Here is a 25,517-nt window from a genome sequence, read left to right on the forward strand (position 1 = left end):
AAATCCTCAAAAAAAATTTAAAAACTGGTGGTTTTACTGCTCTCACAGAAAAGCCAAAAATGTAAGTCAGCTCTAAGAGCTAACATAATCTAGAGATTTTTCATTTTTTAATACATATTTTTTTAGTTGTTGATGGACCTTTTATTTACTTATTTATATGCAGTGCTGAAAATTGAACCCAGTGCCTCACACATGTGAGGCAAGCACTCTACCCCTGAGCTACAATTCCAGCCCCAAGAGATTTCTCATTTTTGTCTCTCTCTCTCTCTCTTTTTTTTGGCAGCAGGGATTGAACCCAGGGGCACTGAGCTACATTCCCAGCCTAAGCCTTTTCTATTTGTTATTTTGAGACAGGTACAGACTAAGTTGCTTAGAACTTCACTAAATTGGCAAGGCTGGTTCTGAACTTGAAATCCTCCTGTTTCAGCCTCCTGAGTTGCTAGGATTACAGGCATGTGCCACCATGCCTGGGTTTCTTTTCAGGTTTTTTTTTTTTTTTTTTTTAGATTGACACAATATCTTTATTCTATATCTATGGTACTGAGGATGAAACTCTGTGCCTCATGCATACTAGGTGAGCTTTCTACTACTGGGCCAAAACCTCAGTCCCCGCCTCTTTTCATTTTTGTTTTAGGTCCTGGGATTGAACTCAGGGACACCTTACCACTAAGCTACATCCTCAACCCTTTTTTATTTTAAAGACAAGATCTCATTAAATTACTGAGGCTGGCTTCCAACTTCCAATTCCCCTGCCTCTGCCTCCCAAAGCACTGGGATTACAAGCATGCACCACTGTGCCCAGCAGCTTTCTCATTTCTCTAAGGCCTCATGGATATGAGTCAAATCATACCTCTTCAGCTATTTTGGGCCAGAATAGGGTTTGGAGGCATAGACAGAACAATCTATACCCCTGAGGTACAGAGATGGTAAAAGCCAATATGTGATTGCTCGTTTCACAAAGTTTCCCATGTCAGACTTTAAATGACACATAAACTGCTCAAAGTTTCTGAATGGCATGGAGTATGGATTTTGCTTCTTCTTCTTTTTTTTAAGAGAGAGGTAGAGAGAGAGAATTTTTAATATTTATTTTTTAGTTATCGACGGGTACAACATCTTTGTTTGTATGTGGTGCTGAGGATCGAACCCAGGCCGAACGCATGCCAGGCGAGCGCGCTACCGCTTGAGCCACATCCCCAGCCCCTGGATTTTGCTTCTTATTTGACAAATTCTGGAGCAAAATGAGGAAAACAAATTACCAAGTAATTTTAACTTTTCTGCAGTTTTTTTTTTTTTTTCGTTCACCAAAATGTTCTCACATACTGTATAAACATATAAGAAGTGGGCAGCAATGGTGCACTAAAAGAGAGAGAGAGAGACTTTTGATCATTTATCAGAACAAGGACTATTTTCTACCAGATGTCATGCACTGGTTTGAATCCAGTGTTTTCCTTTAAGTACCTGTGTGTCAAAGACATTATTCAGCATAATTCCATACTGATGAGAGAGGCAATCGGAAAGCCAGCGACAATCATGGATGACCTGAGGAATCAGAAGAGGGAGACAGTTATTAGAACCTGGTTGCTAATCTTCTAGCAAAGAAATCAGCTTAAATACTCACCTTTAGAATTCTCTTGTCTTCCAATATCATCTGAAGTCCATTGTTGAAAGCTCGACTTCCCAGAAGGAAAATGTCAAATAAGTAAACTCGGCTATTTGTGGCCACCTATAATAGACCACATCATTAGAATAAGGAGCAAGTGGAGAGTGGATCTGAAGATCAAGAATATAAGACATAGGACTGGAGTTGTAGCTCAGCAGTAGAGCACTCACCTAGCATGTGCAAGGCACTGGGTTTGATCCTCAGTACCACATAAAAATGAATAAAAATAAAATAAAGGTATTGTGTCCAACTACAACTAAGAAAAAAATTAAAAAAAAAGAATATAAGACGTGGGGGCTGGGTTTATGGCTCAGTGGTAGAGCACTTACTTAGCATGCATGAGGCATTGGGTTTGATCCTCAGTACCACATAAAAATAAAATAAAGATATTGTGTCCACCAAAAACTAAAAAATTAATATTAAAAAAAAAAAGAATACAAGAGATGGGCCAGGTGTGGTGGTACACACACCTGTAATCCTAGTGACTCAGGAGGGTGAGATAGGAGGAGCACAAGTTCAAAGCCAGCCTCAGCAACTTAGCAAGGCCCTAAGTAACTTATAGAGACATTGTCTCAAAATAAAATAAATATAAAAAAGGTTGGGGATGTGGCTTAGTGGTAAAGCACTCCTGGGATTGGTGGTAGCAAAAAATAAAATAAAAGGACTAGAGCTAGAAATATAGCTCAGTGGTAGAGCACCCCTAGGTTCAATCCCCAGAGTACAGCACACATGAAAAAAGAAAAAAAAAAAAAGACATGGATAAAATATTTAACACCATCAGTGTTAAATAAATAATAGATACTCAATGATTCTTAGGGAAAACAGGTTTAAATTGATCCTACATAGTTAAAAAAGATACAGTGGGGCTTGGGGTACAACTCAATGGTAAAGTGCTTGCCAGGCATCCGTGAAGCCCTGGGTTGGATCTCCAATATAACAGACACGATCACTGTAATTTTTCAAAGAAAAGAAAAGGATAAACTCGTGAGTAAGACTTCCACTATTTATCCTCTCAACTTTTTTACTCCCTTTGGTACCAAGAATTGAACCTAGGAGCATTTAACCAATGAACCAAACCCCAGTCCTCTTTATTTTTTATATTGAGGCAAGGTCTTGCTAAGAGGCTGGCTTTGAACTCGCCATTGTCCTTTCTTTTCTTTTCTTTTTTTTTTTAAGACAATTTTTTTTTTAAAGTTTTCTTTTTTTAGTTTTCGGTGGACACAACATCTTTGTTTGTATGTGGTGCTGAGGATCGAACCCAGGCCACACGCAGTCCAGGCGAGCATGCTACCGCTTGAGCCACATCTCCAGCCCCCGCCATTGTCAGTGCTGGCATATCTTTGCTGATGGTGTCACCAGTGATGCAATTTTTCCAAAGGAGCCGTCAATTGGCTTGGTGTCGTGGCATTTCTGTATCCTCCTCCCTTCTGCTAGTGATGGTCTAAAATTTGGGGGCCAATGGCTATATGCTGGACCGGTAGTCAGTGACGGGTATGATCCAATTGCAGTGGTATCAACCTAAGACAGGAGGCTGACGCCTAAAGGTCAGTTTTCCGATGACGGGTAAGAACCATTTGTTGAATTGGACAACCTACCAGGCACGGTCCTTAAGCCATATTAACCTCACTCCCCCACTGGCACCAAGGCCAAATTTGGGGGCCAAGAGAGGTGAGGCAAAGAACCTCACCCCCCCACTGGTGCATAGACCTATCCACAAGTATGGCTGTATGCTGGACCGGTAGTCAGTGACGGGTATGATCCAGTTGCAGTGGTATCAACCTAAGACAGGAGGCTGACGCCTAAAGGTCAGTTTTCTGACGACGGGTAAGAACCATTTGTTGAATTGGACAACCTACCAGGCACGGTCCTTAAGCCACATTACTTGTTGTTTAATTAATCAGAAGGGGGGAGATGCTGGGAGCCATTAGCCAAGTAGGTATGACAATTTCCTTGCCAGCGTACCCCATGTTGCTTAGTGGAAGGACTCATGGAAATAGGACATTTTGTAGTGACCTTGCTCAAGGACCAGGGCAGATCCAGGTTTAGGGCGTTCCGGGTTTAGGACAATCCGGGTTTAGGGCATTCTGGTTTAGAAAGGTTATTCCTGCTGGGAATAGGGCGTATCCTGCTGCCTGAGTTCCCCTTGAGTTCTCACAGGATTCAGACAGTATTTTTTGGGAGACAGAAGCCCAGTGGAGGTGTGGATTTGGGCAGAGAACGTGGATTTCCCCAGAACGTGTTTGTAGAAGGCCGGTGTGAGATCGGGAATAAAGAATTGCTGTTTGAATCTACAAAGCTGTGAGTGGCTAGTGATTTGTGCCCAGCCAGACTGCGGCACTTTCTCACCTCCTAAGCAGCTGGGATTGCAGGTATGTGCCACCACACCCAGCTACAGTCTTAACTTTAATGTTTACCAGTTTCACCTATGCCATTCTAATTGTGATATGTGAAATATGTATTTAATCCCCCTCTAATTTCCAGACTTACAGCTTCAGAAACCCTTGGAGCCTCCATAGTGATGAGTATCTTTTATATGCTAATGAGAAGAAAATAGGGCTGGGGATGTGGCTCAGTGCTCAAGTATTCCTGAGTTTAATCCCCAGGTACCAAAAAAATTAAAAAAGTAAACAATAAATAAAAACACAAAAGGACTGAGTTTGGAGGGTTTCTGGATAGCTAAGCATAAGGAAGTTTCTGGAGGGTGGCATACCCCTTCTTTCAACATTTTACCCTATGGGTCTCTTCCATCTGGCTGATTATCTGCCTCCTTTATAACCTTTATCTTATATGAGTAAATGTGAGTAAAAATGTTTTCCTGGGTTCTGTGAGTTACTACAGCAAATTAATTAAACCTGAAAAGCAAGTTGTGGGAACCCCAAATTTATAATCAGATACAGGTTGTGTCCTGTGCTTCTGACTGGTATCTAAAGTGAGGGGCTATCTTGTGGAACTGAGTAATTATTAATTCTGTGAAAAATAAAAAGTTTGTTCAAGAAAAGAAAAACAATCTGGATCAGCAAGAAGTAACAGTTCAAGACATAGTATTACTAACATAAATCTTGAATTCTGTCTTAACTAAAAATTGTGATGTAACTAAGTTAGGAAAATATAATTTGGAAAATATAATTGCTTTCAATGTGCTACATAAATTTACTTTGCTTTAACAACTGTATAATGAAAGTCTTAAAAAAAACTGCCTCTGAAGGAGTATTAGAGTAAGAATTTTTCTTTCCTCATTAAACTTTTACCATTATTTGATTTTTTTTTTTGGCTTTTAATGCACAATTGATGTTATACTTGGATTTAAAAAAATAATCACCTTATAAAAAAAAATTTTTTTAATTTAAAAAATTAAAAAAAAATAATTATCTTTGGGCTGGGACTATAGCTCAGTGGCAGAGCGCCTGCCTAGCATGCATGAGGCACTGGGTTTGATCCTCAGCACCACATAAAAATAAACAAATAAAATAAAGGCATTCTATCCATCTACAACTACAAAAAGAATTTTTAAAAATTAATCATTGCGGAAAGCCAGCCATGAATTACTTGAGGGTCTTCTCAAGTAATGGAGCCACAAAGATTTAGTTTTTTCCGTGAGAACTGTCCTCGGCTTCCAGGGGTGCATTAGATTGCCCGAAGCAGATGACCTTTGTTTCCACTGAAATAGGAAGATCCCTCCTGTAGCTCCAGAGTTGGGTGTAACCTGTTGGGAACTGGACCTGTTGGAACCTCCTACCCTATTTGGCAAAGAACATTCCATGGAAAATCTTTGATGATCCCTCATATAAATAAAGCAAGAGTAGGCTCCATTTTGCTCTTTTCAGTGTAGAAGCTCGATCCCTAAGATTGGCTAGCCCATTCTGCCCCTGCTCTTAAAATTTTCTGTGTCCTGTGATTTTTTTTTTTTTTTTTTTTTTTTTTTTTTGCTACACTATTTTCCTTAGCTTTTATTTGACAGCCAGCGCATTCCACCAAGAGGAACCCCATTTTCAACTGCTCGCGTGGGACATGGGTGGGAACTATCTTTCTCATTCCCCAGCCATCTTGGTGGCTTCTTTTGGTTGGAGCTATCCCACACCTTAATGCTGGAAGATGACAAAAACATCACTGGAGTCTATCAACTTAAATGGAAAGTATGTGCTGGAGTACAAGGGCATTCTGAAGATGAATAGGCAGGGCAAAGTGAAATTGGTCATCCTCACCAACACTTTCCCAGTTCTGAAGAAATCTGAAACAGAGTACTAAGCCATGTGGGCTCAAATTGCTGAACACCATCATGATGGCAATAATACTGAAATGGGCACAACATGCACAAAATAATACAGATTATGCCCAGTGGCTATCATAGATCTAGGTGATTTCTGATATTTTTAGAAGGTGGCTATCATAGATCTAGATGATTTCTGATATTGTTAGAAGGTGGTTATCATAGATCTAGGTGATTTCTGATATTGTTAGAAGGTAGATACATCTCAGAACAGACTGTGAAAATCAAAACATGCAAAAAAATTGTTTTAACTTTTTGGGGGGATGGGGTGAATAATAGAAGTTCAGTGGAGTAGACAAAGGAGAAAGAAGGGAAGGGAGGGAGGATGGGAATAGGAAAGACAGTAAAATGATTCAGACATAACTTTCCTGTGTTCGTATATGAATACACAAGAATGAGATTCTAATTAGAATAAGTGGGGCTGGGGATGTGGCTCAAGCGGTAGCGCGCTCGCCTGGCATGCTTGCGGCCTGGTTCGATCCTCAGCACCACATACAAACAAAGATGTTGTGTCCACTGAAAACTGAAAAATAAATATTTAAAAAAATTCTCTCTCTCTCTCAAAAATAAAAAATAAATAAACCTTTAAAAAAATAGAATAAGTTATACTGCATGTATGTAAAATATGTCAAAATACACTCTAATGTCATATATATATATAAAAGAATAATTTTTTAAAAAATGCCAGAGATTGTTTAAAAAAAATTAAACACATAAGCCCAAGGGCTTGATTGGGGAAAATGTGCCCATTAATTTGCTTCCAGTCACAAAGAGGACATCTATAACTAATTGGATAGTCATTCCCTTTGGTACTTAGGAAATTAAAGGGGACAAATTCAGAAATAACCTAGAGTTATCCAAGCATGTATTACCAGAAAGTCCTTAATTCTGTTTTGTTAGAGAAAAGCTTTTTTGTTTAAGTAATTTGCTTTTGTGTTAACTTGGTTTTCTAAGAGCTAAGGTTTACCAATTAAGTGCAGGGAACAAAAGAGAGGCAATCTAATACCAAGCAAAATTAGGCTCAGCCACCTCTATTCCTTTTCCTTGGAGAAGCTGAATATTGCAGAAGGAGGAATTTAAGAGGGAAGATTGCTAACTCAGTTGGCTATATTCTTGGAAAAAATATTCTCATAGTGAATCCTGGTTGAGGTATACAGCTTGCTCTCTTGACCACCTTGCATACTGATGCTTCTGGCTTGACTCAAAGGTAGCTTACTCATCCTCTAGTTATTTAAGGCTCACTTCAAACTTCTTTTGATATAATGGTACCCTCATCTCTAGGAAACTCACCTAGTGTGGCAGAGACATGTATCAAACCTAACTTCAGAAAGATGGTCAAAGTTGGGAAAGAAGATCTCCTGCAGAATCTGTGAGATAGCAATGATGGCTATTAAAGTGAATCTATTAGAAATTCCTTCTTTTGAAAAGAATAAATTGAGCACTAAAAATATGAAGTACATTCCCAACAAGTTACAGAATAATAATAGCAGGGATAACAGAGAGAAGACAATTAATAATATATTGAATGTACAATTATTTAAACATAAAACATTTTAAAAAATCTTTTACCTGAAGCCAACACAGTTTCCCATGGCGGCACACGTTAGCTCCTTCTGCAGCCACACTCAGGACACTCTGCTTCTTGATATGGAGCATCTAGTAAGATAAGGAAGAAAAGGGACAGGTGTGGTGGTACACACTTGTAAACTCAGCACTTAGGAGGTTGAGGCAGGAGGATCAGAAGTTCAAAGTCAGTCTTAGCAATTTAGGAATGTCCTATCCTAAAATTAAAACTAAAAAATAAATAAATAAAAATAAAAACAGGGCTAGGAACATAGCTCAGTGGTAGAGTGTCAATGGATTCAATCCCCAGTAGAAGAAGAAAGGAGGAGGGAGAAAAAGAAGGGGAAAGAAAGGGGAAGAAAAAGAGGGAAAAAAAGGAAGAGAAAAAAAAATTCCAGGGAACAAATATTGGCATCATAACACCATGAATGGCATCTGTGATAAACAAAGTACATAATTTTCTCTAATGTTTTTGTTTGTTTTTGGTACTGGGATTGAACCCAGGAGAATTTTACCACTGAGCCACATGCCCAGCCCTTTTTATTTTAAAACAAGTTTTCGCTGAGTTGCCCATGCTGGTCTCAAACTTGTGATCCTCCTGCCTCAGCCTCCCAGTTAGCTAGAATTATAGGTGTACACCATTGTACTTTGCCTCATCTTACAAATTTGACCAATCTAAAACACTGATTCAGATTCACAAGCATGCATAAATCATCACTGAACACTTCTGATCCTCTTTTTAGTTTTGTCAAATGTGTACCACAATTGGAAGATAAATCACTCATACCCCAAATGCTAATGAGAATTAATTATAAGTGATACCTTTTATTTTCACAGATGGTGCTGGAAAAATTCTAGTATTTAAGCCAAGATTCTTTAGGCAAACTGTGGTGCCCTAACATAGGCAATTTACTACATCTCAAAGGAACACAATAACTACTGTTCAGAATTACAGAAATAAGTGGGGTGGGTGTGAAGTGTCACATGCCTGAAAACCCAGCAACTTAGTATTGCTTAGGTGTGAGAATTGCAAGTTTGAGGCCAGTCTCATTAACTCAGTGAAGCGCTAAGAAACTCAGCTCTGTTTCAAAATAAAAAATAAAAAGTCTTGGGGCTGGAGTTATGGCTCAGTAGTAGAGCACTCACGTAGCACGTGCAAGGCTCTGGGCTCAATCCTCAACACTATATAAAAATAAATAAATAAAATAAAGGTATTGTGTCCAACTACAATTAAAATAAATAAATAAATAAAAAGTATTAAAAGACTTGCAGCTATCACCCAGTGGTAAAGCACCCCTGGGTTCAATCCCCAGTACAAAAAAATAAATACAAAATAAAAGGCAAAGTATCTAAATAGATAGTTCACCAAAGAAGTGACACAAGTGGTCAATAAGCTCACAGAAAGATGTTCATCATCTTTAGACATCAAGGAAATGTAAATCAAAATCATAATGAAATACCCCTTCACACAAGCCAGATGACTATAATAAAAAATGACAGATAATAACAAGTATTGACAAGGATATGAAAAAAGTAAAAATCCTCATATACTACTAGTCAGGATGTAAAATATCACAGGCAGCAGCTTTGGAAAAGTCTGGCCAGTCCTCAAAAAGTTAAAAAATTACTAAATAATCCAGTAAATTCCCTACTAGGTATCTATCCAAGAAAAATAAGCTTTATTTGGATATGTTCGTATAAAAACTTATATATGAATGTTCATAGAAGCATTATTAATAACAGCCCTAAAGTAGAAACAACTCAAACGTCCATCAAATGGTGAATGAGGGCTGAGGATATAGCTCAGTTAGTACAGTGCTTGCCTCACAGGCACAAGGCCCTGGGTTCAATCACCAGCACTACACACACACACACAAATATATGGTGAATGAATAAAATGAAGTATATCTATAAATATAGTATTATTAAGCAATAAAAAGATAAAAAGAAGTAAAATACTAATAATATACCCTACAGCATGGATGAAATTTCCAAACGTTATGTTAAATAAACAAAGATCACCTATTTCATGACTGATTTTATATTAAATGTCCTGAAGAGTTAAATTCACAGAGACAGAAAGTAAATTAGTGGTTGCTGGGGGCTGAGACAGGGTTGAGAGTAATGGCTAAAAGGTGGGGAGTGTGGGGTTTCTTTCTAGAGTATTGAAAATGTTCCAAAATTCATTATGATGGCAGAAAGACAACTCTGTGAGTACCCTAAAGGCCAGTGAGCTGTACATTTTCCAAAGGTGAATCATATGACATTTGAATTATATCTCAATAAAGGTTTTAAGAAAAGTAAAAAAGAATCTGTTGAAACTCTTCCCTTTAAAAATGCACCCCCCACACACACATGTACAAGCCTGCATCCAACAGAAAGTTCAGTTATTCTCCTAAAGCCCATCTGTGCACTAGTCTGTAGGCTAATTAGTTTTTGCCACTTCTCAAATTAATACATGATTATTGAGAAACTGCCTAGGTACAGCATCCAGGGTGGTCCTTTTAAAATCAAAGTCAGATAACTTCTGACTGTTCTCTGAAACTGTCAATGGCTTTCCATGTTACTCAGGTCAAAATCAAAATCCTGAAAAGCCTGACCTGATCTGCCTCCCACCCACTTCTATCCCCTACCACTCTTCTCTATTGTGGTCCAATCACACTAACCTCCCTGCTGTTCCTCCACACAAGTCAGGAACGCTTCAGCCTCCAGCTTTTTGTACATGCTAATTCTACTTTGCTTAAATTCTTCACCCAGATACCCACACGACTAGCTTCCTTACTTCCTTCAGGTCCCTATTCCAATGTCATCTCTTCAGAGAAGTTTTTCCTGTCCATCCATATGAAATAGGACCTCCCTGTCACCACTCTATTCTCTATGCCTTGTTTTTTCTTCATTGCAATGACTGCCAGCTAATACACAATTATCTATTAACTGTCTTTTTAAAGAATTTTTTGAGATGTAAACAAACACAATACCTTTATTTTCCTTATTTTTTTAATGTGGTGCTGAGGATCAACCTGAGTGTCTCATGCATGTGAGGCAAGTTCTCTGCCACTGAGCTACAACCCCAGTCCTCTTTACTATCTTATATAAGGATGTAAATTCCTTGAGGGTTAGAATTTTGTCTTGATTATCTCAGAACAATGCCCGACATGTAGCAAACACCCCAAATATTTTGTTGAGTTAATAGAGAAACATGTCAGGCATCAAAGATCTTATAATTAAAAAAAAAAATCTATAGGCAGGCAGGCTGGGGTTATGGCTCAGCGGTAGAGCACTTGCCTTGCACGTGCAAGTCCCTGGGTTCGATCTTCAGCACCACATAAAAATAAATAAATAAAATAAAGTTTAAAAAAATCTATGAAACACAAACATAATACCATTCCCAATATTAGAAATGATTGAGGATAATACTTACTGCAGCACCAAACTTCTGCTGGAACTGATCAATGACTATGTATGTCACCTCTTCTTCCTCTATTAAGAGAAGCATAGCATTAAATGTATTTATCTTCCTTGGCAATAGAAAAGCCTTCTCACCAGTTTTGGCCACACTCATAAACTCTTACTCTATTGTATCTCAAATGTCTACTGTTGTTTCATTATCATCTGTATCAGTCCCTCCTGCAGAAAATACAAATTAGCATCTTGTTTGTCCATTGAGAGTAGATAAAAGTCCTACTAACTATAACCTATCCCCTCTCCAATACGAGGGATTGAACCCAGGTGTGGTATACCACTGTATACCACTGAATTATGTTCCCAGCTCTTTTTATTTTTTAACCGAAACACGTTCTAAATTGCTAAGGCTGGCTTTGAACTTGTAATCCTTTTACCTCAGCCTCCTGAGTAGCTGGGATTATGGGTATGTGCCACTATGCCAGCAATAATCTTACAAATGAACTATCTATTCATTTCCTGTGGTAATCTGTAATATTTCCCTACTCATAGATATGCTTTTTTTTTTTTTTTTTTTGTACTGGGGATTGAACCCAGGGCACTGTACCACTGAGTTACATCTCCAGTTCTTTTTATTCTTAATTTTGAGACAGGGCTCTCTCTAAATTGCTGAGGGTCTTGTTAAATTGCTAAGGCTGGACTCAAACATGAAATCTGCCTGCCTCAAGCTCCTGAGTGGCTGAGATTATAGTCTTGTGCTCCCACACCTGGAAAGATTTGTTTTGAACACCTCAAGTTATGCACTTTTATTGATTGATTGATTGATTGAGTCAGGGATTAAACCCAGGGGCAATTAACCACTAAGCCACATCCCCAGTCCATATTTATTTTGAGACAGGATCTCACTAAATTGCTGAGGCTGGCTTTTGAACTTGTGATCCTCCTTCCAGCCTTCCAAGTAGTTGGGATTATAGGAGTGTGCCAATGCACCTGGCAAATCCTGTACTTTTTTTTAATATTTATTTTTAGTTTTAGGTGGACAAATATCTTTATTTTTATGTGGTGCTGAGATTCGAACCCAGTGCCTCATGCATGCTAGGCGAGCTCACTACCACTTGAGCCACATCCCCAGCACCAATCAATCATGTACTTTTAAAAAGCGTGTTTATAAATCAAAGTAATGGTTTAAAAGAAATGAGCCGTGGAGATGGGCCTATGCCCAATTTTTTAGAGTTCTTTAGGTACTAATAATTATTTTTAAAATGATATAATTGAAAATAATTAGATTATAGGGGGTATGGCCCAGTAGAGTAATTGCCTTAAGGCCCTGTGTTCAATCCTCAGTAGAAATAACAATAATTTAGTTGTATAATTTAACTTGGGGCTGGGGATGTGGCTCAAGCGGTAGCGCGCTCGCCTGGCATGCGTGCGGCCCGGGTTCGATTCTCAGCACCACGTACGAACAAAGATGTTGTGTCCGCCGATAACTAAAAAATAAATATCAAAAAATTCTCTCTCTCTCTCTCTCTCTCTCTCTCTCTCTCTCTCTCTCCTCTCTCACTCTCTCTTTAAAAAAAAAATAATAATAATAATTTAACGTAGAGGTCTTCTTTTCCTTGTTTTTCTTTTTTGTGGTGTTGGTTTGAATATAGGGCCTCATACATGCCAGACAAGGATTCTGCTATTGAGCTATATCTCCAGTCCCTCTTTAGCTCCCAACCTCTAAGGCGGAGTGCCACTGGACACATACATTTTCCCTTTGTACCTACACTCTCTTGGTGACCTCATCTAGTTTCAGATTTTAAATAAATATCATTATGGGCTTACTTCTGAATCCTTTCTCATACCTTGCTTCTCATCTTAAGCTTTTATTCAAATTTAAATTGACCAAAACTGAACTCTTAATCAGCTTCTCAAAATCTTTTCCACTCATAGACTTTCCTACCTCATTATAATAGCAACTTCACATTTCTAGCTGCTCTTATAAAACCCTTGAAATTGTCCTTGATTCCTCTCTTTATCTCATACCAATATTTGTCAGTATGCCCCATGGGCTCTACCTTTAGCATATATTCAGAATTCCAACACTTCTTACTCTACTGCCACCATCAGGGTCTAAAGCCACCATATCCAACTGTTTTAATTATTTCTTAGCTTCCTGACTGGTATCCATGTTTTTACCTTTGCTCCACTTTCAGTACCCATATAACATCCAGAATGAGCTTTAAAAAAAAAAATAGAAATATTTATTATTTCTCATTACTGTGTAAATTGAATAGATGCTTCTGTCAGTCCTGTTTGGGAACTTTATGCATAAAGTGAGCTTTTTAAAATAGAATTCAGGGGGCTGGGGATGTGGCTCAAGTGGTAGCACGCTCGCTTGCCATGCGTACGGCCCAGGTTCGATCCTCAGCACCAAATACAAACAAAGATGTTGTGTCTGCCGAAAACTAAAAAATAAAATATTTTTTAAAAAAAGAGAGAATTCAGGCCAGGTGCAGTGGTGCATGCCTTAATCCCGGTTACTTGGGAGACTGAGGCAGGAGGATCATGAGTTCAAAGCCAGCCTCAGCAGATTATCAAGGCACTTAGCAACTCAGTGAGACCCTATTTCTAAATAAAATACAAAAAAAGGACTGGGAGGACTGGGACATAGCTCAGTTAGTAGAGTGCTTGCCTTACATGCACAAGGCCCTGGGTTCAATCACCAGCACCACCAAAAAAAAAAAAAAAAAGGACTGGGAATGTGGCTCAGCACCCCTGGGTTTAATCCTTGGTACCAAAAATAAAATAAAAATCTCAGAAGTCAGATCATTATTTTTTTTAACATCACTACTGTGTTTATTCTTTACATAGATTTAAATTTATAAACACTGATGACCATTTAAGTGAAAAAATATGTACATATATCTGTGTATGTATGTGTATATATATGCCATCTATGTACCATATCTAAATTCAAGATAGAGATACTCATATGCAAAAATGTATAAATAAGACTATTCATAAAATTCTTCACAAAAAAGATCTCAATAGGAATAAAAATATATCTATTGCCACATTTAATGTATTGATTTAAGAAGTTAATCATAAACCTACTGAGAATATGACTCAGAAGACATTTTTAAATTCCAAATATAGTTAGGACATAATTTTTAATGGATTTCAATAGTGTACTTTTTTTCCAAATTTAATCAGGATACTGTGACATCAGGGTGATAAACCATTTACTTTAATGTCTTTCATCTCACATTTAATTTTGAGAATAATTAAGGATATCCGCATCATATTATTTTGTTTGTTTTTCTTTTTTGGAGCTGGGGATTGAACCCAGGGCTTCATGCATGCAAGGCAAGCATGAAAGCATACCAGCCTCAATCTCATGTTAGTCTTCTGATCAAAACTTTCCAGTGGAAGAAGCAAACTCACATAAATACAGTTATCTCATAATAGACAAAGGTGCCATAAACATACATTGGAGAAAAGATAGCCTCTTCAACAAATGATACTGGGAAAACTAGAAATCCCTATGTAACAAAATGAAATTAGACCTCTATCTCTCACCCTGTACAAAATAGATCAAGGACCTAGGCATTAGACCAGAGACCCTATTCCTACTAGAAAAAAAAGTAAGTCCAAATATCTATCATATTGGCTTAGGAACTGAATTCCTCAACAAGACTCCTAAAGTACAAGAAGTAAAATCAAGAATCAAGGGCTGGGGATGTGGCTCAAGCGGTAGCGTGCTCGCCTGGCATGCGTGCGGCCCAGGTTCGAACCTCAGCACCACATACAAAACAAAGATGTTGTGTCCGCCAAGAAAACTAAAAAAAAATAAATATTAAAATTCTCTCTCTCTCTCTCTCTCTCTGCCTGTCTCCCTCTCTCTGCCTCTCTCCCACTTTCTTTAAAAAAAAAAAAAAAAAAGAATCAATAAATGGGGGCTGGGGATGTGGCTCAAGCGGTAGCGTGCTCGCCTGGTATGCGTGCAGCCCGGGTTCGATCCTCAGCACCACATACAAAGATGTTGTGTCTGCTGAAAACTAAAAAATAAATATTAAAAATTTTCTCTCTCTCTCTCTCTCAAAAAAAAAAAAGAATCAAAAAATGGGATGGTATCAAACTTACAAGCTTCTTCACAGCAAAAGAAACAATCAAGAATGTGAAGAGAGAGCTTACAAAATGGGAGAAAATCTTTGCCATTTGCACCTTGGAAAGAGCATTAATCTCCAGGATATATAAAGAACTCAAAAAAACTTAACATCAGGAGCTGGATGCAGCAGTGCATGCCTGTAATCCCAGTCTTGGGAGGCTGAGCCAGGAAGATCACAAGTTCAAAGCCAGCCTCAGTAACAGTGAGGCAATAAGCAACTCAGACCCTGTCTCTAAATAAAATATAAAATAGGGCTGGGGATTTTTTGTATTTTATTTTATTTTTTTTAAAGTCACATAAAACAGATAAGATTTATTTATTTTTTTAAGAGAGAGAGAGAATCTTTAATATTTATTTTTTAGTTTTCGACAGACACAACATCTTTGTTTTGTATGTGGTGCTGAGGATCGAACCTGGGCCGCATGCATGCCAGGCGAGCGCGCTACTGCTTGAGCCACATCCCCAGCCCTTTTTTATTTTATTTAGAGACAGGGTCTGTGATGTGGCTCAGTGGTCAAGTACCCCTGACTTCAATCGAACCTCCGCCCCTGCCCTCCCCAAAAAAAACCTTAACACCAAAAAAACCAAATAACCCAATCAATAAATGGGCAAAGGAACTGAACAGCCACTTCACAGAAGAAATAGGACCTGTCAACAAATATATGAAAAAATATTCAACATCTCTAGCAATTGGAGAAATGCAAGTTGAAACTACACTGTGATTTCATCTCACTCCACTCAGAATGGCAATTATCAAGAATACAAGTAATAATAAGTGTTGGCGAGGATGCAAGGAAAAAGATACACTTGTACACTGCTGGTGAGACTGCAAATTGGTGCAATCACTCTAGAAAGCAGTATGGAGATTCCTCAAAAAACCTGGAATGGAACTACCATTTGACCCTGTTATCCTACTCCTTGGCATATAACCAAAGGAATTTAAATCAGCATACTATAGTGACACAGCCACATCAATGTTTATAGCAGTTCAATTCACAATAGCTAAGCTATGGAACCAATCTAGGTGCTCTTCAACAGATGAATGGATAAAGGAAATGTGGTACATATATACCCAATACCCAACAGAGTATTACTCAGCCTTAAAGAAGAATGAAATTATGGCATTTGCCGATAAACTAGAGACTATCATATTAAGTGAAATAAACCAATCCCAAAAAACCAAAGGTCAAATGTTTTCTCTGATATGTCGATGTTGACTCACAATAGGTGATGGGTAGATTAAAAGAGGGGGAGTGAAAGGAGGGGAGGAGGGATGAGAATAGGAAAGACAGTAGAATGAATCAGACATAACTTTCTATGTTCATATATGAATATACAACCATTGTAACTCCACATCATGTACAACTATAAGAATGGGAAATTACACTCCATGTATGAACTTGTATGTATAATATGTAAAAATATATTCTACTCCCATGTATAACTAAAAAGAACAAAGAAAAAAACAAAACAAAAAAAAACTTTCCGGTGAAAAATTGGAGTTAAAATATATTCTATAGGGCTGGGGCTATAGCTCAGTGGCAAAGCACTTGCCTAGCATGTGTGAGGCACTGGGTTCAAAACTCAGCACTACAAAAAAATAAATAAATAAAATAAAGTCATGCTGTCCATCTATAACTATAATTTTAAAAAAATAATATTTATAATAGTATAAAAATATGAAATAGGGCTGGGGCTGGGGCTCAGTGTCAGAGCACTTGCCTGGCATTTGTGAGGCATTGGGTTCGATCCATAGCACCTCATACAAAAATAAATAAAATAAAGGCGTGCTGTCCATCTACAACCACAAAAATATTTTTAAAATACAAAATAATTATGGGTAAATAGGATATAAGATATGAGAGACTTAAAACTCTTAAGAATTATAAAACACTGCTGGGAAATAAAAGAAGATCTAAACAAATGGAGAAATATACCAGGTTCAAAGATTGGAATAATCAATATTGTTCATATGTCAATATTTCCCAAACTTATGTATAGATTCAATATATCCCAATTAAAAGTCCAGAAAATTTTTATTTTAAGAAATTAAGAAACAGATTCTGTATATATATATATATATATATATATATATATATTTTAAATACTTATTTTCTAGTTGTTGATGGACCTTTATTTTATTCATTTAGTTATATGTGGTGCTGAGAATTGAACCCAGTAGCTCAGAGGTAGAGCGCTTGCCTAGCACATGTAAGGCACTCGATTCTATCCTTAGTACCACATAAAAATAAATAAAATAAAGGGGTCGTGGCTCAGTGGTAGAGTGCTTGTCTAGCATGTTTGAGGCACAGGTTTTCTGAGGAATCTCCATACTGCGTTCTAGAGTGATTGCATCAATCTGCTGTCCCACCAGCAATGTACAAGTGTACCTATTTCCTCACATCATCACCAACATTTATTGTTACTTGTATTCTTGATAATTGTCATTCTAAGTGGAGTGAGATGAAATCAGGTTCTTAACACCATATCTAAATAAATAAATAAATATCCATCAATAACTAAATTTTTTAAAAAGGTATTGTGTCCATAAAAACATTTTAAAAGAGAGAGGGGAATAAATGGGAATTCATCAAAATTAAAAATATCGGGCTGGGATTATGGCTCAGTGGTAGAGTGCCTGCCTAGCACTGGCGGGACCCAGGTTCGATCCTCAGCACCATATAAAAATAAAGGCATTGTGTTGTGTCCATCTACACCTAAAAAATAAATATTTTTTAAAAAAGAGTTTAAAAAAATTAAAAATATCCATTCTACAAAAGATATTTTAAGAAAAGGAAAAGTCAAACCACAGATATTTGGAGTAGTCATTTGCCAAGCATTTCTCTGAGAACAAAACTTATATCCAGAATATAGAACTCACAACACTGAGAAAGAAAACTAGCCAATAAGAAAATGGGCAAAAATTATGAAAAAAATGTCCCATATTCAGATGGCAAATAAGCACAAGAAAAGACCTTTAGCATTCTTAGTCATCAGGAAAATGCAAATTAAAACCACAAAGAGATATTATTACATATCTATTAGAATGACTAATTTTTTTTTAAATTTTAATATTTATTTTTTAGTTTTCGGCGGACACAACATCTTTGTTTGTATGTGGTGCTGAGGATCGAACCGGGGCCGCACGCGTGCCGGACGAGCGCGCTACTGCTTGAGCCATATCCCCAGCCCCGACTAAATTTTTTTTAGTTAAAAAAAAAAGTTCTCCAATGACTTCTCTTCTCACTTCAGACAGTTAAGGCTGATATCCCTTCAAGGATCTAAAAACTCCTCGTTGACCATTCATCTAGTCTCATCTACTGTTTCTTTCTCTGCTCCAGTTCCACTCATCTCCTTGCTGTCTGAGTTCCTGGCATGTCCTATTTCAGGGCTTTTATGCCTTTTTTTAAAAAAATATTTTTTTTTAGTTGTGGAAGGACACAATACCTTTATTTTATTTACTTATTTTTATGTGGTGCTGAGGATGGAACCCAGTACCTCATACTTGCGAGATAAGCACTCTGTCACTGAGCCACAATGCCAGCACTATGCCTTGTTTTTAATGGTTTTTGTTTTGGATATACTAGGGATTGACAGGGATGTTCTATCAGCCTAGCCAAATACTTCTCATCATCTTATTCTTCTTTTTTCCTCTTTGATATATGGGACTAGCATACAATATATTTTACTCATTATTCTTATTTGGTATCTGCCTCCTCCAGAGCTCAACGAGGGCAGTATCTCCAATGCGTGGCTGTAGTATGCATTCACATATCAAATGATATTTATTTTAATTCTTAGCCTAGAAGCAATTGCTCAGCATTTCATATAGAATTTGGATACAGGGTTATGCCAATTCTAAAGAGTTCTGAACTATAATAAAGAGAGCCTAGAAAATTCAGAGCACTCACCTGATGGACTATACTTGAGGTCATTTAGCAAAGAGGTAGTTGGCGCCTCAGAGGCAGGTGAAGCAGGCTCGCACACATTTAGGTCTTCATCCTTCATTTTATCTATCCTGGCTCTTTCTGTATTTAGACTACCCTTACAAAAGAACAACACTTAGATGAACTTGTTTTTAATTACTGTCATATTCAGATTTTTAAGGGACTGTTGTTCTCCATTAAAGAGAGGATCCTTTCACATACTGTTTACATGGGCATAAGGATGCTATCTAGAGATGGAAGAGACATCCGCATTTTCCTTCTCATTTCTCTCCCCTTAGGCCATTTTAGAAATCAAGCAGCTAGTGGATGAGAGTTAAGTCTTTCTCCCTACTGTGTATTAGGAAAACCTCATAATGAAGAAAATTATCCCATCATACCTAACAGAAGATGCCTTTTCTCTCACTGCACCTTGCTCCACTTCATCCAGCAGTTCCACTGAAAAATAACCAAATAGCTTCCAACAGTTTCCAATCAGAAAGCAATTAATCATCCTCAGCCCCACAGACCCAGTGTGACTATGTATTACAAATAGTAATTGGGAGCAAAGTGTTAGTACACAGGGGGCTACATTGGCCAGCAATAAATACAGCAAAAAAGACTATCAAAAGTACCATGCAGGGGGCTAGGGTTGTGGCTCAGCGGTAGAGCGCTCGCCTCACGTGTGTGAGACTCTGGGTTCCATCCTCAGCACCACATAAAAATAAATAAGTGAAATAAAGGTATTGTGTCCAATTACAACTAAAAAATAAATAGTAAAACAACCAACAAACAAAAGTACCATGGAGGGGCTGGGGCTGTAGCTCAGTGGTCAAGGGCTTGCCCCGCATGTATAAAGCACTGGGTTTGATCCAAAGCACCACATAAAAATAAATAAAGATACTGTGTGTTCATCTACAACTAAATAAATATTTTTTTTTTAAAAAAGTACTATGGAGGGGTAAGGGGTACAAAAAAGATGGTGAAATGAGATGGACATCATTATCCTATGTACATGTATAAAGACACAAATGGTGTGAATATATTTTATATTCACAACCAGAAAATATGAAAAATTGTGCTCTATATGTGTAATATGAATTGTAATGCATTCTGCTGTCATATATAACAAATTAGAATTAAAAAAATTAAAAAAGTACTATGGATTCCCAATATTATGTCCCAAGCTTCTTGGTTACTTAGCAGGATTAAAACTTCTCAATATGGCCCCCTTATCCTTTTACATCCCCAAGGCTGCCTTTGCCGTCATTCATATCGGTTCTAGAGTTTTTGTTTTACTCATCCCAATTCTAATGCGCCTTCCCTCACACTATACTGTTGAAGGGTAATCATACACAGATCTGTCACTGACTCTCAGGCTAATGCCATTATTGCTCAGTGACATGAAAGGCAATGAAAGTAGAGTGAAAATCCCAAAAGAATTACTAGAAAAATATTCCAAGGATATTATGAAACCATTTAGCTTTAACCTAATTGTTCAGGGAATCTAGGGAAATATTGTATTTCATTGATTCCGAGATGCACATTTTAAACAGCTCTGAAATTGATTGTGATTTACAATAATTGCACATTATAGCTGCATTGCAGCTTCTTTCTAAATGTTCAAAAAGTAAGAATCTTATAATTATTGACATCTTAGATTCAATACAGTACATTCAGTATTTTTTATTTTTCATGGAAAAAGTTTCTCAGAGGGCCACTGTGTTTCAAATGTCTTTTTTTTTTTTTTTTTTTTTTTTTCTGGTACCAGTGAATCTAAGGCAGAAAATTGGAATTTACTAAAAATGCCAATTAGTCATTATTGTGCTCTTGATAATTCTTTTTTTTTAAATTTTTTTTTAAAGAGAGAAGGGAGAGAGAGAATTTTAATATTTATTTTTTAGTTCTCAGCAGACACAACATCTTTGTTTTGCATGTGGTGCTGAGGATCGAACCCAGGTCGCACGCATGCCAGGCAAGCGCGCTACCGCTTGAGCCACATCCCCAGCCCTGCTCTTGATAATTCTTACTCAAGGTGTTTTCTGGGGAAATTCCTTCATGGTTGATTAGGCCATGGGACAAAAAAGGAGAAAACCATCCTCTGAGCTTAAAAATTATGAATAAAGGTCAAGACCTCAGAGAGAATTTAGGAGAAAATAAATTATATGTGTACAGATTATAGAACTGGTTAGTGTCAGCCTTCTTTGGATTAGGGAGGTGTTCTAATGATTCCTTCACTTCTTTACAAACTCAACCACCATTCAGTTCTGTTCTAATCAAGTTCTGCTCTGCTACAAAGGCTATTTATCCCCCTTGGTGGTGCTGGGGATCAAACCCGGGCCTGTCCTGTGCATGCTAGGCCAGCACAGTTATTGAGGTACACACTCAGCCCTGAAAAGGCTATTAAAACAAAAGTAAGAATTTCAGGGCTGGGGTTGTGGCTCAGTGGTACAGTGCTTACCTGGCATGTGTAAGGCAATGGGTTCAATTCTCAGCACCACATATAAATAAATAAATAATATAAGGATCCTTTGACAATAAAAAAAAAAGTAAAATTTTCACTTTCATTCAGTGGCACATGCCTATAATCCCAGAGGCATGGGAGGCATCGACAGGAAGATCGTGAGCTCAAAGCTAGTCTCAGCAATTTAAGGAGGCCCTAAGCAACTTAGCAAGACCCTGTGTGGTTGAGTGCCCTTGGCTTCAATTCCTGATACCAAAAAAAAAAAAAAAAAAAAAAGCAAAAATAATTTCACTTTTACTATCGCCATCTTCATCACCACTATAAAAAGAAGTTCAAGGTACAAAGCATTTATGGCAGCATACTCAGTAAGAAAGGATAGTGAGGTAGCTATCCAGACCTATCTAGCTTGAAGTATCTCTGAATTGGCAATCATTAACTTGGTGAGATTTTTATCTCCTCCTAAATTCTAGTTTTCTCACAAAGTAAAGCAATCTTTCACACAGCTGGAAAGTCTTGTTTGCATAAGTTCTCAAACTTTCTTCAGATCTGCTCCAATAGTAAGAAATGCATAGCCCTACATCCCAGAGTTCCTGTTCCTCTGCCCTTTCACCCTGCATTGATCTTTACTTCTCCTTGGAGGGCATCATTTGAGTTCTTGAATGTGTATTGTACATCTTGCTCACAAACTGTTTTTCTCTTATCGAATTTGACTTATCTGAAGGGCAGACTAGATGAGCTTCCATAGCTACTCTTGAAGCAACAATTGGACCTACTCTTACTAAATGTCTTTGGCCAAAAGAAATGGAGAACAAACTACATCCTGCAATTCCAAAATACAAAAGGTTGCTGGGTGCAGTAATGCATGCCTGTAATTCTAAAGATGTGAGAGGATGAGGCAGGAGGATTATAAGTTCCAGGCCAGCCTCAGCAGCTTAGTGAGACCCTGCCTCAAAAAATAAAAAGGGCTGGGGATGCAGCTCAGTGACAGAGGATTCTTGGGTTAATCCCTAGTATTACATTTAAATAAAATAAAAAATTTAAAAAGCTATGAGAACAAAATTTTTGTTTTAACTCTTGGTGGCAAAACCTGACTTTTCAAACTTATTTATAGTCCACTTCATTTCACTGAGTGTGATTATTGACCCCTTTCTCTAGAAAAAAAAAAAAATGTTTTATTACAGGGTGTTATCTAGTCTATGTTGCATTTTCTAAAAACTCAGAACAATTCTGAATTCTCACATATGTGACTTCTAGTTTTCAGAAAAGGGATTATGAATAGATGCTGAATGTGTGGTGTTTGACTAGACTACTGACCAAGGCAAACCCTTCCTATTCAGGTTCCTGACTTGGCTTGCTGGCTGACTCTATAGTTATGAGTGGACCTCAGACTGAGAAACCAAAATGATTCTAATTCTGTGAGACTATTCTATTCATAGACATCCTCTGAAACAATATAAGAAAGGATATTTCTCAAACATCAACTTTGAGAATTTAAAAATGCAATATTAAAAGACAATACCTCATTTTATTTCAAACATTAGAATGAAAGAGAGCAGTAAGTTTACTATTACAAATTCCAATACCAGAATTTAGGGAACACGAAACTCTCACCATTCACAATCTCATGCCCAAAAAACATCTTCACTCCTGGAACACTCCGGCCTGTCTCCACATTCTTCACTGTTATAGAAAGTAATTCATTTGATTAATAATAAATATTATTTTCCTAAAACTGAGAGGCAATATGATACTTTTTAAAATTGCTACTTTATGTCATATTATATGCTTAAAAGTATCAGAGACAATAATCTGATTCCTAACTCTTCTGTGTGTAAGAGAATTAGAAGTTTACGTGTCAAGTCCTCAATATATAGTCATGCTATCATTTTCTAGATGGAAATACTATTTGTTTATTTCCATATCTCTCAGCAAAAATTAAAATAACTCGTTTCTTCTTTTCTTTCTTTTGGTACTAAGGATTAAACCCAAGGGTGCTTAACCACTGACCTGTCTATCCCCAGTGCTTTTTCATATTTTGCTTAGAGACAGGGTCTTGCTGAGTTGCTTACAGCCTTGGTAAATTGCTGCGGCTGACTTTGAATTCATGATCCTCTAGCCTCAGCCTCCCAACCCGTGGCCTCAAACTTTCAATCCTGCTGCCTCAGCCTCCCAACTAACTGAGATTATAGGTATATAACACTGTGACCTATGGGAGACCCTGTGTTAAAAAAAAAAAAAAAGACATAGTTTAGTAGTAGAGTGTCTCTGAATTCAATTCTCAGTACTGAAATAAATAAAAATAAAATATCCCTCACCTTTGCCCAGTAATTTCATTTCTAGGAACTATTCCTAAAAAAATAGTTGTAAGTCCAAGTACAAAAAAGTTTAAGTCTTTTGCTTTACAATGTCCAATCATTAAATTGAAGTTTTAAATAACATGAGAATATGCTTCTTATAATATTAATTTAAAAACAGCAATTGGGTGGGGCTGGAATTGTGGCTCAGTGGTAGAACATTTGCCTAGCACATGTGAGGCACTTGGTTTGATCCTCAGTACCACATTAAAATAAATAAATAAAATAAAGGTATTATGTCCATCTACAACTAAAAAAATATTTTAAAAAAACAAACACAAAAAACAAAAAACAAACCAGCAGCTGGGGCTGAGTGTGGTGGTGCACACCTGTAATCCCAGCGTCTCAGGAGGCTTGAGACAGGAAGATAATGAGTTCAAAGCAGCCTCAGCAAAAGCAAGGCATTAAGCAACTCAGTGAGACCCTGTGTCTTAATAAAATACAAAATAGGACTGAGGTTGTGACTCAGTGGTTGACTGCCCCTGAATTCAATCCCTAGTACCCCCAAAATAATAATAAAATAAAATACAAAATAGGGCAGGAGATGTGGCTCTGGGGTTGAGTTCCTCTGAGTCAATCCCTGGTACCTGCCCCCTCCAAAAAAAAAAAACAGCTGATACAGTGGTTGACACTTGAGTCCCAGCTACTTAAAAGGCTGTAGCAGAAGAATTGCTTGAGGCCAGAAGTTCAAGATCAGCTTGGGCAACATAATGAGACTCCTGCTGTTTTTATTTATTTATTTATTTATTTATTTATTTATTTATTTATTTATTTATTTATTTATTTATTTATTTATTTTTGAGGAAGTACCAGGGATTGAACTCAGGGACACTTCACCACTGAGCCACATCCCCAGCCCTATTTTGTATTTTATTTAGAGACAGAGTCTCACCAAGTTGCTTAGCACCTCACTTTTGCTGAAGCTGGCTTTGAACTTGAGATCCTCTTGCCTCAGCCTCCTGAGCTGCTGGGATTACAGGTGTGTGCCACTGTGCCCATGAGAATCCTGCTTTAAAAAAAAAAAAAAGTACCAACTCTGCGGGGCTGGAGTTGTAGCTTAGTGATAGAGCACTTGCCCAGCCCATGTGAGGCACTGGGTTCCATCCTCTGCGCCACATAAAACTAACTAAATAAAGGTATTTGGCCCATCTACAACTAAAAAAATTAAAAAGTATATATGAACTGGGTGTGGTGGTTCACACCAGTAGTCCCAGCAGCTTGAGAGGCTGAGGCAGGAGGATCACAAGTTTGAGGCCAGCCTTGGTCATTTAGGAAGACTCTGTCTCAATAATAATAAAAAGGACTGGGTTTAGTGGTAAAGTAACTCTGGTGTCAATCCCCTGTACTATGCCCTACAAAAACAGAGTATGTATGATAGATATAATTTATTATATCAACTATATAAAATCTGTATAATCATACTGGGGAATGATATTGGTCAAATTATATTGTTATATCATGTGCATGTATAAATATGTAACAACAAATCCTATCATTATGTATAATTATAATGCACTAATAAAAATATGTAAAAAAATCTTTATAATTAGCCTATTAAAAAATACACCTGGACTAACCACCTTAGAAACAAGCACATGATATTTACTGCTTATTGTTTACTCCATGCTACTTTTATTTTTATTTTTTTAGATGTTGGTGGATTTTTATTTTATTCATTTATTTATATGTGGTGCTGAGAAAATCGAACCCAGTGCCTCACACATGCTAAGC

The 25,517-nt window shown here is 37.4% G+C and overlaps 1 protein-coding gene across 1 annotated transcript in view; it reads right to left on the minus strand.

Moving 5' to 3' along the window:
• The window catches only part of Exd1 (exonuclease 3'-5' domain containing 1), a 60,831-nt gene that overhangs the window by 14,550 nt on the left and 20,764 nt on the right, over positions 1-25,517 (minus strand). The window contains exons 3-9 of the mRNA XM_076848498.1: positions 23,044-23,112; positions 19,370-19,427; positions 18,957-19,084; positions 10,912-10,970; positions 7,497-7,583; positions 1,619-1,723; positions 1,459-1,539 (exon numbers count right to left, since the gene is read on the minus strand). Of these exons, the coding sequence (XP_076704613.1) occupies positions 1,459-1,539; positions 1,619-1,723; positions 7,497-7,583; positions 10,912-10,970; positions 18,957-19,084; positions 19,370-19,427; positions 23,044-23,112 (587 nt within the window). The remainder of the gene's footprint in view (positions 1-1,458; positions 1,540-1,618; positions 1,724-7,496; positions 7,584-10,911; positions 10,971-18,956; positions 19,085-19,369; positions 19,428-23,043; positions 23,113-25,517) is intronic.

The sequence above is a fragment of the Callospermophilus lateralis genome, chromosome 3 (assembly GCF_048772815.1).
Source record: "Callospermophilus lateralis isolate mCalLat2 chromosome 3, mCalLat2.hap1, whole genome shotgun sequence".
NCBI lineage: Eukaryota > Metazoa > Chordata > Mammalia > Rodentia > Sciuridae > Callospermophilus > Callospermophilus lateralis.